This window comes from Aotus nancymaae, unplaced genomic scaffold, assembly GCF_030222135.1.
Source record: "Aotus nancymaae isolate 86718 unplaced genomic scaffold, 86718_ANA_hifiasm-v0.15.2.pri h1tg000155l, whole genome shotgun sequence".
NCBI lineage: Eukaryota > Metazoa > Chordata > Mammalia > Primates > Aotidae > Aotus > Aotus nancymaae.
This window is the reverse complement of record NW_026988570.1, coordinates 2,062,128-2,077,910: the sequence shown is the minus strand read 5'-3', so window position 1 is coordinate 2,077,910 and position 15,783 is coordinate 2,062,128. Positions and strand designations below refer to the sequence as shown.

The following is a 15,783-nucleotide window of genomic DNA, read 5'->3' as shown; positions in this document are numbered from 1 at the left end:
GGTCTTAAATATTTTTTCTACATACTTTGAGAATCTTATCACACAACATCAAATATAATTTGGAAAACCTGAAAGAAAATATATAGTATTTACTTATATTTTTACTATTTCCATTGTTCATTCTTTCTTCCTAATTCTCTAAGACTCTTCTTTTATCGTGTCCTGTTTAGAGAATCTCCTTTAAACATTCTTTTACAGTTGGTTTGCTGGTGACAGATTCTCTTAGACTTTTTCTGAGATTGTCCCTGTTTCCTCTTCATTCCAAAAGGATATTTTCAGTAAATAGAGAATTCTGAATTGACAGTTATTTTTGTTTGACACTTGAAAAATATTGTGTCATTTCCTTCTGTCCTCCATGGCGTCTAATGAGAAATTCACCATCATTCAAATTTTTTTTTCCTGTTGGTTAACCTAAATGTTGTTTTTCTCTTACTGTTTTCAAGGTATTTTCATTGTGTTCGGTTTTCAGAAGTTTATGGTGTATATGGCATAAATTTTTCTGGTTTACTCTCCTTGGGGTTTGCTCAGCTTCTTCAATCTGTAGGTTTGTGTCTTTTGCCAAATTTGGGGATTTTTTTTTTCAGCCATTATTTTCTCAAATACCTTTGCCACTCCAATTATTTCTTCCATTGTCTTTTCCCTCTATCTAGTAGTATTGTGGTTGTTATTACCAATACTCCACCTTCCTCTCTCAACCCCAGTTCAGAACCAGATCTTGCAGTAGAGTTTAGAGTTCTTGATCTAAAATGATGTCAGATATGTCACTGATTAAAAGGCCGACTTGTTGACATGGTTCTGATCCTGGTGTCATGGCTATGTCTTTGTCTTCCTACTTGCTTAGGCTCACTACTTTTTATGAGAAGGAAGGGCAACCTTTTGTTGTTGTTGTTGTTGTTGTTGTTGTTTAAACCTTACTGGCTTCCAGCGGTAAGGCAATCTATTTCTCTATCATGGGATGAGTACCTTCAGCCTCTGTAACATACAAATCCAGCCCTTGACACCACATGTTCCTTCTGGACTCAGAGCCCAGGAAACCTCTGGTTTTAGTCTCACCTTACTCTTCTGTCTTCTATTTGTGCTCCATTGACATATTCATCTTACTTTTGGGTACTGCTCTGTCTTTTTAACTATCACTGCTTCATCACTTTATGTCTGGAGCAAAATGGCTGAGTTGAAGCATAAATTGGTTGAGAAGTTCTTGTGCATTCTTTAAAAATAAAAAATGGAGATAAGGTTTCACTATGCTGCCCAAGCTGGTCTCAAACTCCTGAGTTCAAGCAATCCCCCTGCCTTAGCCTCCTGATTAGTTAGACTACAGGCATGAGCCACTGCATCCAGCCCCTCTTGCATTCTTAATGCAGTTTGCTGAATGAAATCTCTAAATTATTTTGACTCTTCAATTTCTTCATTCTTTGCATCTGGTTTTGCACAGAAAGCAGTGTGATTCTAAGCCAGTTATTCACCCTCTGTGGCTGCAGTTTTCTGAAATGCCTAGTGAGATGGTTGAACTAAGTTCTTTTTAGTTCTTAGAGTCTGTATGTCAAGAAAGATACAGAATTATCAAGCAGAAGAAGTTATTCTTGATTCCAAATTTCAAAATCCGGATTCTCCAAATTGAAAAGATAAAAGCAGAGATAGTATAGAATTTCAGTTTTGATGATAGCAAAGGACTTGTTGGCCATTAGAAGTAGGAAACATTTCTTGAAAAATGAAGAACCTCCTTAGAATAAATAAAATACAGTCTTACAGGAATCACAAGGTAGTAATTACAAGGAGTTTATACTCCAGTATTCCAGGTGGTAAATATACATAATTTCAGGAAAAGTTTAACCAAATATATATTAGTAATTGAAGGAAGTGGATTTTGCTGATGTGGAAAACAATCTAGCTACCCATAAAATACTCCTATATGCCTATTACTAGGGATGTGGAATACAGTGAGTTGAATTTGACCTAATATAACACGTTTGGGATGATTTTAAATTATTATTTTAAAGATTTGTTTTAGAGGTGTTATACTAAAATATTTTCATCTAAAATAAAAATTACATATTATCCATTCCTCTGGAAGATGTCAATTTTGGTCATAACATTATAGAATTTGAATTCTTCGTTCCATAAAGTTTTTGCTCCCTTTGTGTTTCATTGTTTTATGTAAATTGTAGGATGAACTTCTTGCATAGAGCATTTTATAAGAGATTGAATTTAAAAAAGAATATAATTTATGGGCCTAGAGATCTAGAGGAAAAAAAATAACTGTGTCTGAGCTGTTAGCATTGTCTGACTTAGTGACAGAGTAATGGACTGCATATGTAATGCTTGTATGGGTCACATCTTTTTATTTTTTATTTTTTATTTCTTGAGACTGATTCTTGCTTTGTCACCTAGTCTGGAATGCAGTGTTGTGATACCAGCTCACTGCAACCTCCGCCTCCCAGGTTCCAGTGATTCTCCTGCCTCACCCTCTCGAATAGCTGGAATTACAGGTGCATATCCACCACACCCAGCTAATTTTTGTATTTTTAGTAGAGATACGGTTTTGCCATGTTGGCCATGCTGGTCTCAAACTCCCAACTTCAAGTGATTCGCCTGCCTCAGCCTGTCAAAGTGCTGGGATTACAGGCGTGAGCTATTGTGCTAAACCGGGTCATATCTTTTAAAGGCCATTTTTTTTTTTTTTGCTGGGTGCAATGGCTCATGCTTGTAATCCCAGCACTTTGAAAGGCCAAGGTGGGCAGGTCACCTGAGGTCAGGAATTCGAGACCAGCCTGGCCAACATGGTGAAACCCTGTCTTTTCTAAAAATACAAAAATTAGCTGGGTGTGGTGGCGGGTGCCTGTAATCCCAGCTACTTGGGAGGCTGAGGCAGGAGAATCACTTGAACCTGGGAGGCAGAGATTGCAGTGAGCTGAGGTTGTGCTACTGCACTCCAGCCTGGGCAACAGAGTGAGACTCTTAACTCAAAAAAACACATTTGAAAAGGCCATTTTTACCTAAAATTTTAGTTGCTTTCTTGGTAAACCTATCTCAGATATTAAGGAATTCACTTAATACAATTTGTTACTAGCATAAGGGTCCAACTCTGAATTCATTATGTCATACCTGATATAAAAAGAAAAACATTACAGAATTGCATGAAGTAAAACATGAAAGTACTCTTTTCCCCATCTTCCTCACTCAGTATAGCCACTGTTAAGTCTTTGGGACATGAAAGTGGTGATGTTTCAAAGAGCTTTTTACATAATTTCAAAAGGTAAAATCTCATTTCAGGTTCTGAGCAACATTCATACAGTCAGAGCCACATGGCAATCTAAAAAGCCCAAAACATGGACCTTTTCTTCCCAGGTAAGTAATCTGCTGAATGAGTGGAATGAGTGAATTTCTTTTACCTATTAAATGTCAAGCAATTAATTTCTAATATAAGACTGTCAAAGTTGAACTTATTTATATTTATATAAATAGCACAGAGTATGTGGGGACAGATATAAATCTTTAGATTCTTTGGTGTTATTTGAGGACATTGATAAAAATTACTCATGTCTCTGACTCACTAGTGTTATAATTCCTGTGAATCATCCCATTCAGTGAATTTCAGGGTTCATTTTTAGAAAATTCTTATTTGATAAAAATGAAAACATAAAGATTACATTTAGGAAGTGAGGTGTTTTTCAAAGATGAAATCTTCCAACTATGCTAATAAAAGCTGCACTTTCTTCAGATGAAGTCAGGAGTGACGCCTAGGGGACTGCTACATTACACCCATGTACTATCAAGAGCGTTTTGAGAGTTCAAACCACTGAGTCAGCATTGCATAGATGCTAGAGAGGACAAAGATGTCTTCATATTGTTTTTATAATATCAATTGTCTATATTTTATTTCATGTTACTTTCATCTGCCTCCAAGGTCTCATTACTTTAGTATTTACTTCCCTCCCACAGCTAACTCCCTTATATAACTGCATCCTGAAAACCCTTAATTACCTTTCCTCTTACTGCATCAGAAGATCTTAAGGCAAGATGGAGGTTCAATGAGAGGGCTCAGGCTGTGGACGAAGCCAGCCACCTCAATCGTGTGCTGTGTCTGTCCACAGTTGTCGAAAGTACACCTCCTAAAATTCCAGCTTGATCTTCTTAGCAGCCTTCCTCCAGTGAGAGGCACAACTTCTCTTGGCACAGTACTTCACAGTTCTGTTACTGCAACTCTGTGTATGTGAAGTGTTTAGGGTAGAATTTTTTAATGTTTATCCTGGGGTAGAAAGATAAGCTTTTGGGGGTATGTGTTATTCTGCTGAATGAAAGTAGACATCTGTTACATGTAAGCATTTTTTCCCAGGCATGTGGAAACTTTTTCATGCCAGTGGAGTTCCTATTCCAGCAAAGTTAGTAGGGGAAAATACATACATAAAGAATAACAATATTGTCGGAACCCTAATTGTGTGCTAGGCCCTGTGCCAGGCTCTTATGTACGTTATCTTACTTAATCAGAGTAGCCCTGTGGGGCGAGTACTGTTGTTAACTACCCCTCAGGCAGATTGTAATGGTTTTGGCAAGTGCTTTGGAAGCACATAGGTAGGTAAAGTTAATTCTAGTCATTTGGCTCAGGGAAGGTTTTATAAAAGAGAAACTAGACCTTTCTGAAGGACGGGTAAATTTTACAGGCAAGAAAGGAGGGGTATGGTTGTCTAAGGAGAGGGAATTGAATGAGCAAAAGAAGATAAATGAAAATTCACAAGGCACACATCAGGAAAGTTGAGCAAATATGTATATTAAGTCTTTAATTTTTGTTCTGTTTACAAAGAACAGTGGTTAATTTAAATATCTTATAATGTATATAAACTATTATTTGTAACACCTCTGGAGACCTAGGTACAGTACTTGTTTCATGTTAGCCTCTACGCAAAGAATAAGTGAAGGTAAAGGTATTTTCCCTTTAAAAGAGAAATTAAATTTTTAAAATTTGTAGTCATTGGCATAGATTAATTCAATCCATCTGCTTTGTGTTTTTCTTAAAAGGCCTTTATTATAATGCAAATGCATAAACTATTTACTAACAAATAGGGCTGAAACCCTGTTCTTGTGATAAAGAAATACCTGAGATGGTATCCGTTCTTGCAATAAAGAAATACCTGAGACCGGTTAATTTATAAAGAAAAGAAGTTGAATTGGCTCATGGTTCTGCAGACTGTACAGGAAACATGGCACAGGCATCTGATCAGTTTCTAGGAAGGCCTCAGGAGACTTCTAATCGTGGCAGAAGGTGAAGAGGGAGCAGGCATCTCACATGGCAGAGCAGGAGCAAGAAGGAGGAAGGAGGTGCCACACACTTATTTTTTTTTTTGAAACAGAGTCTTACTCTGTTGCCCAGGCTGGAGTGCAGTGGCATGATATCAGCTCACTGCGACCTCCACCTCCTGAGTTCAAGCGATTCTCCTGCCTCAGCCTCCCGAGTAGCTGGGATTACAGGCACCCACCATCATGCCCTGCTAATTTTTTTATTTTTAGTAGAGATGGGGTTTCGCCATGTTGTCCAGGCTGGTCTCGAACTCCTGACCTCAAGTGATCCACCCGCCTTGGCCTCCCAAATTGCTGGGATTACAAGTGTGAGCCACCGTGCCCAGCCACATTTTTGAAAAAAACTGATCTCCTGAGAACAAACTCACTATGGTGAGGACAGCACCAAACTATGAGGGATCTGCCCCCATGACCCAGACACCTCCCACCAGGCCTCAACTTCAACACTGGGGATTATAATTCAACATGAAATTTGATGGGGACATTTATTCAAATCATATGAAACCCCCTTCCTGTTTTTTATTTTTATCAATAACTTTAATTTCTTTATTATTTCAGGTTACTCGCATCTTGTCGTGTTTGCTTGATGGTGATTGCTTTATCAGGTCCAATTCTGTGTCTCCAGATCTTGGAATATTATTTGAACTTGGAATTTCTTATATTAGCAATGTATGTCCATTAAAAGATAAGGCTTTCTAATGTATCAGTTAAAAGAGAAGGTTAAAAAATATGTCTATTGACAAGTAAATTCTTGAGGTCTTTGTATGTAATAGAATTATAATCCCTTGAGGAATGAGAATGCCAGTGATTCTAATTTTGTGTGTGCTGATTTTTTTCATAGCATTTAAAATAAAAGAATATTTATTCACATTTATAGCTTGAGTGAACTCCAGTGATTTTGAAGAATAAAAATTCAAAAAGGATGGGACTTTGCAGAAAGTGATAAAAGATGCTTACTGGCATCCCAGCATCATGGTTCACCTCTGGCCTCCAGGGGAAAAATACACATAGCCTTGTAACTGAGGGTTCTAATTAAGGTACTTGGCAGAGTAGCGATTTTTATAAAGCAAGCACCAGAAATTTCAGTTAACTTATGTCATAGAAACGAATGAACCAGTGGGTTGGGCTCTGTGCTACTAATTAAATGTTTCCACATACTAATAATAGCTTGAGAGGTGTAGTATCTATACTTGACCTCATGGTAACCCAGAGAGCCTGCCAGAGATGTTACATTAATGGTATTACACTGTCCATTCATTTGTTTAAAGCAAATTCATCCATACGTGTTGTGGAGGGGGTCGGACTGGGGAAAGGAGCAGGACCCCAAGCAAGCCTTGGGGGTCTCTAGCAATTGACATGGGGGTAAAATTCTAAGCAGAAAGCCCCGTGAATGATTAATATCTGCATTATATCTGTCAGTGAAATTAAGGTTCATAATCCTATGTAGTACTGATGTGATTTGATATCACTCCACAAAATGCTTACATCGGTCAAGAGACAATGGCAACAGTTGCCACATCATTGGTTTAAGGGATTTTCGAGAACAATTTTGAGAAAATATGATTGCCTCTTGATATACTACCTTTAATATCTGACCTGCAGGCAAAATGGAACTCTACTATGTTTCATTTTATTTTCTTGTGAAGAACTTTTTAGTTCTAAAGGCGAATACTAATTTTGTTCCTTTAAAAGTACTTGGTATGTGCTTATAAATTTGACTAGTTCAGACATTAAGTTTCATATACTTGTCTTATTTCCTAGTCAACTGGTGAAAGAGGAGAGTTAAGTTGTGGCTGGGTATTTCTTAAACTTTTTGATGCCAGCGGAGTTCCTATTCCAGCAAAGTAAGTTGGCTATATATTCCTAACGAATGCATACTTCTGTAGAAATTCATTTTTTAGACTCTAGTTACCTCGTTTGTTTTGTGAGCATGCACATAACTTTTGGAAGGGCTTTTTATGTTGATTTTAGTGTTGTTTAACATGCACATTCTCATCCTAAGGAGGAAAAAATGACCCCTAGAGAAGAGGTATTTTAAAAGATGTTTGTACTAGCTGTCTGCTGAGAATATTCTTTCAGTAATTTCCTATGGTTTTAACACATTTCACCATGCTGAAAACAGAGTCTAGTTGTCTTCAAAGAGTGAGAAAGCTAAGTCCAGAGTCCTGAGGTCCTCTGTGAGTCTCTACCCTCCTTCTGTAGGTGGGACATTGAAATCATAGTGGCAACCATGGAAAATGATTTAAACTTTAAGATCAAAAGGCAGACTGGAAGTAAATATTGCAATATATATAGAAGAGTTAGAAGATCATTATCCCTAATATAAAAAGAGCTCTCAAAAATTAATAAGAAAAATATCATTCAAATTTTAACATGGAGGAAAAGAAAGATCTAAATCTAGGATATTAATAAGAAATTCAAGAAGGGACAGAAATAGGCAGGCAGTAGGATGGTGATTAAGATCCCAAATTTGGATTATAAAATTCTGGGCTCCAGTCCCAGCTCTACCCATGTAATTGTAGGTAGATTTCTTAACATCTCCAAGTCTGAATTTCACCTATTTTTAATCTGGAGGATTGTAATAATTCTTACTCCAAGAGCTTGTGAGGATTAATTTAGATAATGCTCCTTACATGGCCTTCTTGCCACTGGGCAGACGTAGAAGTCTTGAGTCTACAAGTCCTTTGATATCATCCCAGTGGGTGGGGAGGGACCACTGCATTACCCTGGGTGCCAAGTTTCTTGTGATTGTTTTTTGCTTTTTTGTTTTTGTCTTTTAATATGCTCAGGGTTTTTAGTTGTGCTTAGTGGAAGAAATAAGGAATAGTATATCTTTTCCATCTTTCTGAAAGTGAAGTCACAGCTATTTTTTTAAATGAGGTAGAACTCTGTGTATTAATACAAACACATTTTCTGTCTACTAGTATATGGGAAAAGTTACAGAATATTTTGAATACTGTGACCCCACTTTTGTTCATTAAAAACTATTTGTGGGCCAGGTGAGGTGGTTCACAATTCCTGTAATTTTAGCACTTTGGGAGGCCTTGGCAGGAGGATCACCTGAACCCAGGAGTTCGAGACCAGCCTGGGCAACATGGTGAGATGCCATCTCTACAAAAAAAAAAACAAAAAAATTAGCCAAGCATGATGCCTGTAATTCCAGCTACTCCAGAGGCTGAGCTGGGAGGATTGGTTGAATCCTAGAGGTCGAAGCTGCAGTGAGCAGTTTTCATGCCATTGCACTCTAGCCTGGGTGACAGAGCGAGACTCTGTCTCAAAAAAGGAAAAATAAACAAAGCAAAACTATTTATTAGCCTCTGTGGGTGGGTCTAGGTAATCTGTTGCCAGAAATTGCCTCTGAGGAACAGAATTGAGATGGTGCAGTGTAATTAAAGGGCTGTTTTACCTTCTTTCTACACTTAGTATGTGACTTCAGAAGAAAAGCATGTAGTATGTTAGTTTTGAAGCATGTGTTAGTTTTGAAATTCACCATGTTTATATATTTGTTTGCATTTGCATAGAAAAGATAGGGCAGGAGATTAATCAAACTAGAGAAGAAGGCATGGGGAGGAATTTTTCACTTTTTACTTATCATTTCTTTGCCATTCAAACTTTTTTTTTTTTTTTTTTTTTTGAGACGGAGTTTCGCAATCTTGTTACCCAGGCTGGAGTGCAATGGCCCGATCTCGGCTCACCGCAATCTCCGCCTCCTGGGTTCAGGCAATTCTCCTGCCTCAGCCTCCTGAGTAGCTGGGATTACAGGCACGCGCCACCATGCCCAGCTAATTTTTTTTGTATTAGTAGAGACGGGGTTTCACCATGTTGACCAGGATGGTCTCGATCTCTTGACCTCGTGATCCACCCGCCTCGGCCTCCCAAAGTGCTGGGATTACAGGCTTGAGCCACCGCGCCCGGCCCATTCAAACTTTTTATAACAATCTATGTTTTATATTTTAAAAATAATATAAGTTCCTAATGGTTGTATTTCAAATAATGATTCAACACATTTGAAAAATATATTGAAAAACAATCACTTGTCATTAACATAAGTCATTAAAATCTGAACACTTTAATGACTTGAATTAATTTTTCTCATTTTCAAGGAAAAATGTATTTTCTACAGGGTAAAGTTAGGAAAGATAATTTTTCTCATTTTCGTGGAAGAAATGTATTTTCTGCAGCTTATAATTAGGAAAGAAAGACTGTTTATTTGCCCAGGTGGTACCTCACGGAGAGTTCAACAATTATTATTTTCGCTTACCAATGAGCCATAAATGAAATGTGTATGAGTGTATTTGTGCTAAAGAATATTTAACTACTGATTCCAGTGTTTTCTAAATGGCCACAGCATGTATCTGTCATCGACTGTTATTCTTTTATAGAACTTATGAGCTCTTCTTGAATGGTGGTACTCCTTATGAAAAAGCTGTTGACGTGGACCCTTCAGTATCCAGAAGAGGTACGGTTCCCATGTGTTGTCTTCCTTTCCTTAAAGATTGAACAAATAGTCCAGGTGCAGTGGCTCATACCTGTAATCCCAGCACTTTGGGAGGCTGAGGCAGGCGGATCTGGAGGTCAGGAGTTCAAGACCAGCCTGACCAATACGGTGAAAGCCCATCTCCACTGAAAATACAAAAATTAGCTGAGCGTGGTGGTGTGTTCCTGTAGTCCCAGCTACTCAGGAGGCTGAGGCAGGAGAATCGCTTGAGCCCGTGAGGCCGAGGTTGCAGTGAGCCAAGATTGCCCCATTGTACTCCAGCCTGGGTGACAGACAGGGTGAGACTCCATCTCAAAAAAGAAAGAAAAAAAAGATTAAACAAATAGAAGATGCAACTGAGAGGTAGCTACACTCTAATAATAAGCATAGCATTTTTCACTTGGATTCACACTTTTGAAAATATGTCATTTGATAGTAAAATTTTAATCATTTTAAGTACTTATTTTCTTGGTAACACATATGAGATGTTAAGAAATCATGAAGAATGAGGACCCTGCATTAGTTCCTTTTCATTGACCACTGAACTGATACTTGTGACTGATACTAAAGCAGGAACCGCAGCGAGGAACAGACCTCTCAGACACTGAGCTAGGAAGGAAGGGATGATTTATTTCGGCCGGCAGCAAGGCACCATAGCTGCCTAATAGCCAAGCTGGTCTAACAAAGAAAAATCTCTGTCCTTATAAAGGCTCACAACTCTAGAAATTATACGTGAAAGGGTCTTGTGTTTACTGCTTTAGAAATTACATGTGAATGGGTCTTAGGTTTACAGCTTTAAAAATTACATGTGAAAGGGCCTTGGTTCATGGAATAGGTGTCGGGTATGTGGCTTATGTGGGGGTTTGATCTTGTTTAGGTAAAAACAATGCCTTCCGGAAAGATTCCTCCATACCATGCCTTCGATCTATAGGAGAGATTGTGGTAATCAGTAGGGGTCTTATTTTTACCCTGGCTGGCAGCACCAACTAGTCCCCCTTCTGGCTGACTTCTAGCTTCTCCTTTTGAGATGCAATGCAGAAGGCTGAAGAGCATTAAGGGTCTCCTTCCTCAGTACAGAAGCAGTAGAATAGGCTAATACAGAGGGTGCCTATTGCTAGGTCAAAGGATGCAGACATTTGAAACAGTAATGTGCATGCCAAATTGCCCTCTAGAAATACTAAGCATCTTTTACTATGTTCATTAACCAGGCACTGTGCTAGAAAACGGGAGAATGAAGAGCAGGACAGATACAGTCATTGCCTTACGGGGCTCAGAGCCTGACAGATTTGGAATTCTGTTTCCACTCCTCAGCCACCCCATTTGTTTGGTGATTCTGGACACACACCACCTCTGCTGCCCCACAATGCCAGTCCTGCCTTCTTGAACAGAAAGGAGTTCAGGGTGTGTGATGCAGTTGGTTCTATCTGGAGTCAGACATGCTGTTTTCCTTTGTAATCTGGCAGCAATAATGCTGTAATTCATCAGATTTAGCAAACAATCCTGTGCCCTTAGAGAGGTCTGTCAGCTCATTTAGGGTATGTGGGTGACTCTTGCCTTTCATTTAATTCAGTACTACTCGTTGGTATATTTTCATGAAATATTTGTTTTATTATACTCATTGTCTCAATTATTTAAAGTTTTGTGACTTAGTTTTGATTTTTCTTAAAAGCACACGGCAGTGTTTTCTACCAGATGATGACAATGAGAAGACAGCCGCAACTTCTAGTAAAACTGAGATCTTTGAACAGAAGATCAAGAAATGTACTAAGGTTGGTACCTGCTTTTACCTGTCCAGTGAACTTGGGATCATTCAGCACTTGGAGACCATCTCTGCTTTTGGCTTCTCCTCCTATTTGGTCATCTTTTGTTATAATATTTTTGTTCTCTTTAATTCTTCTGCCAAAGGTAGGTAGGGAAATGGGTAATAAAGCTGAAATTAGCTTACTCTTCTACTTACTAGTTAGCTCTTCTAACCAAATCTGTCATTTGATCTAACTAGTAAATAGAAGACTTGACTAAATGGGGCTTACCAATGCCTGATTCTACCCTCAGGGAACTTTCTTTTAATATCAAGTTTATTGAGATATAATTTACATGCAGTAAAATGTATTCTTTTTAGTTTATAGTTCTTTGCATTTTGAAAAATATATACATCATGTGATTACCACTACAATCAAGATAAAGAGTATTTCCCTCACTTTAAAAAGTTATCTCATGACCCTTTGTAGTCAGCTCCCTAGCCCCAGCCTCAGGCAGTCACACCTGTTTTTCCTTCCTAGCAGTTTTGCTTTGTCCAGAATGTCATACAAATGGAATCATAACAGTAGGGAGCCTTTTGAGTCTGGCTTCTTTCACTTAGCGTAGTGCAGCTGAGACTTACCCATGCCATTGCTTGTGTCAGTAGTTCCTTTTGTTCCGAATAGTACAAACAGTCCCTGACTTACTCAAGATTTTTTAATTTTACCATGTTGCAAAAGCAAAACCCATTCAGTAGACAGTATACTTCAGTACAGATTCAATAAATTACATGAGATATTTATACTTTATTATAAAATAGGCTTTGTATTATATGATTTTGCTCATTTGTAGGTTAATATGTTATGAGTATGTTTAAGGTAGGCTGGCCTATGCTATGATGTTCAATAGGCCAGTTGTAGGCAAGACGTAGTGGCTCACACCTATAATTGGAGCACTTTGGGAGGCCAAGGTGGTAAAATCGCTTCAGGCCAGGAGTTCAAGACCAGCCTGGACAACATGGCAAGACCCCATTTCTACCCCACCCCCCCAAAAAAAATTAGCTGGATGTGGTGACACACACCTGTAGTCCCAGCTACTTAGGAGGCTTAGGTGGGAGGATTGCTTGAGCCCAAGAGGTTGAGGCTGCAGTGAGCCATGATGACATCGTTGAACTCCAGCCTGGGCAACAGAGTGAGACCCTGACTCAAAAAAAAAAAAAAGAGGCTAGGTATATTAAATGCGTTTTCAACTTACGATATTTTCCATTTATGATGGGTTTCTGGGGACATAACCCACCATAAGTTGAGGAGCATCTGAATTCCATTTGATAGATATACTACAATGTGTTTATTCATTTACAAATTGATGGGCATTCAGGTTGTTTCTAGGTTTGGGAAATTAAAAATAAAGCTACTTGAAACATTTGCGTACAAATTTTCTGCATGTGGATATATGTCTTCATCTCTCATGGGTATAAATACCTAGGAGCGAGATTGCTGGGTCATATGGAGTTTAACTTTATAAGAAACTACCAAACTGTTTCCAAAATGACTGTACCTCTTTGCATTCTCATTAGTCATGTATGAGAGTTCCAATTACTCCATATTCTTGATAGTACTTGATATGATCAGTTTTTCTGTTTTGTCCCTTCTAGTAAATGAGAGTAGTGGTTTGTCATGGTGTTTTAAATTTACATTTTCCTCAGGGAGCTTGTACACCAGTAAAATCTCAGATCTATCAGTTTTTCCCTCAGTACCCTCTTAGACAAGCCATTTGACATCTCTGTCAGGGTCGTAATGTCTACATATTTAAAATGGACATAATAATAATAATATCAACCCCATAAAGCTGTAATGAGGTTTAATGGAAAGAAAACATATAAAACACTTAGCCAGTGTTTATATTGTGTGCCACATAGTAACTAACACAATAGTGTTAGCTATAATTATTTACTACTATAATCTTCTTATATATAGATAAATATAAATATAAAGCCAGGTAGATGGTGCCATGTCATAAAATTTGTTCATATGAAGATGTGTAGTTGAAAATGAAGATTTGAAGTTGCTTTGAAGGATTGGGTAGATATGGAGGAAAGGAGCTCCGCAGAGGGCACAAGAGGACAAGAGGTGGGAGGAAGAGCATGGCATGGGACAGAGACTGTGGCAGCTGAACTCTCCCACCATGACCTGCTCATTGCTCACAGGTTATTAAGAAGTAAGTAGGTAAAGGAAGACTTAGCATACCCCTCTGAATGGTTTTTCTCATTCCAGATCATAGTCTTAGCTTAAATATCCCTTGTTCTTATCTCTACTACTGAAATTTATTTTACAATTATAGTGTTAACAGTTCAATCTTTCAATAGCCATTAATAATGTGTTCATGGGTATTATTTACTCTCTTAGCTTTTTCCCCCTTGGATGTTCATAGAGCCTGTAAATTCTCTATTTTGGCCAGTCTTTGCTTGGAAAATTGTTATTTTTTCAAGATAAGAAAGAAAGCAGCACAGTAGTAGTCTTTGTGAAAGAAAAGCCAAATCCTGTTTGGCCTCATTCTTCCTGCATCTTTGGCCTCCCTACTACTCCTGTTGATAAGCCTCCAAGAGTCCCGAAGCACTCCCATGCATGTCTTTCAAGTACAGCCCTTCATAGTGTTTCTTTGGCCCCCAAATACTGGTTTTCAGATATTTTGTATGATATCAAGATCAAATTGGACCATGTGGTACAGAGGTTAGCAAGGCAGCCTCTTCTTCTTAAGCAGTGAATGCTAATGTATATGCTGAGTTCTTAAAGGTCCTGTGTCCTTGTCCTCCATACCTCAGGACTGAGGCATTTGTTTCATTACAGCACACAATAGGCACCCAAAAAATGTTTGTGAAATAATTTCAAAGCAAAATTCTCCCTGCTAGTGTAAAAGTATACTCCTCAGGGCCTCTGCACAGCCTCCACCTGTCCCTGGCTTCCCTCTGCCTTGTCTTGGTGTGTGCTCTTCCAGAGACTTGAGTGCTGGCTTGAAATTGCCTCTCCACTTTGCATGACCCCAAACCATAAACTCCTGGGAATCTCAAATGTGAGTTGGGACACACTACTCTTGCAACTCCAGACACAGGCTGACTTGAACAGAAACCAGGTCATGGACAGTGAAACCAGAGGCCCTGGGCCTTGAAGCAGGGCTGGGGGCCATAGTGGGAGGGCTGTGCTGTGAGTTCAAGGTAAGAGGCTAGGCACCAGCCTGGGCCCTTTTGGACATCACTCTCTGAGCCTCTGCACCCTGGAGGTGCAGACTGACGCAGGACTGATCCATTTCAGCATCCTCTCCTCCCCTGACCTGCCACCTTCAGTGGGTGAGAGAACAAGACAGGTAATGACACCAACAGTCCTCCTCCTTCCCTTCAAAGGCACACCCCGCTTCTATCCTCATCCTTGCTTCTTTACAAACTTCACCTTTGTTTATGCAAACTTCACCTTTGTTTATGCCAAAAGACATAAGACAGTGTAGACAAGGCCAAGGCCAGAAAGCCTAGTTAGAGTTTGTATTTGTGCCCATTTTTACCCAGTGCCCTTGCTGGTTGGCTCTATATTGCCCTCTGATTCAGCCTGCAGTGCTACACATGTGTATCCTTTGGATATCAGGAATCCTGTGAAAATATGAATTATTTGGTGCAGACCAGTGGCACCGGAGTCCTGCTTATAGGACTTGGCAGTCTTGTTTTGTAGAGTTGGTTATGATCATGGTGACCTTGTCAACATAAGAAAAAGAGAGCAAATAGATGCTTCAGTTTCACCAAGATTTGTCTTTTAGAGCTGTTTTCCAAAGGGGTTTAACTTGATGTAATTTGACCAAAAGCATGTGTATAATCCCCTGAGAAGGGAAAGTCCTGAATTTGACTTCAGATTCCCAGTGCATGAGTTCTGAATATGAAGAAACCCTGGTCTGTAGAAGAAGGTTGCATGTGTTTCTGTGTGTGTGTGTGCATCTGTGTGTGTAAATTTACTATAAATTCATTATCCTTTGCTTTTTTGATGCATTCCATCTTTTTTTTCTCTTTTACTTTTATTACATTGTTGCTAAAATAAATAAGGTATTAACATTAGTTGCTTGAGGCCCATTCATTGTGTTCATTGCACTCTGCCACCAGAGTTTGTTGGTCTACATGTGAATTCATTTTTACTGAAGTGTATTTTTACTTACTTAACTCAGCTAACCTTCAGCAACCCAGAACTTTCTATTCTTCTTGAGTTTGGGAAAATCAGATGCTTTCTCTAAAAAATAATAAT

General features: G+C 38.8%; 1 protein-coding gene across 3 annotated transcripts in view; it reads left to right on the top strand.

The window, feature by feature from the left end:
- The window catches only part of LOC110568266 (nephrocystin-1-like), a 79,980-nt gene that overhangs the window by 50,928 nt on the left and 13,269 nt on the right, over window positions 1-15,783 (top strand). For all 3 annotated transcript variants that reach the window (XM_064371689.1, XM_064371688.1, XM_064371687.1), the window contains 5 exons: window positions 3,271-3,345; window positions 5,851-5,961; window positions 7,054-7,136; window positions 9,675-9,751; window positions 11,439-11,538. In XM_064371689.1, the coding sequence (XP_064227759.1) occupies window positions 3,271-3,345; window positions 5,851-5,961; window positions 7,054-7,136; window positions 9,675-9,751; window positions 11,439-11,538 (446 nt within the window). The remainder of the gene's footprint in view (window positions 1-3,270; window positions 3,346-5,850; window positions 5,962-7,053; window positions 7,137-9,674; window positions 9,752-11,438; window positions 11,539-15,783) is intronic.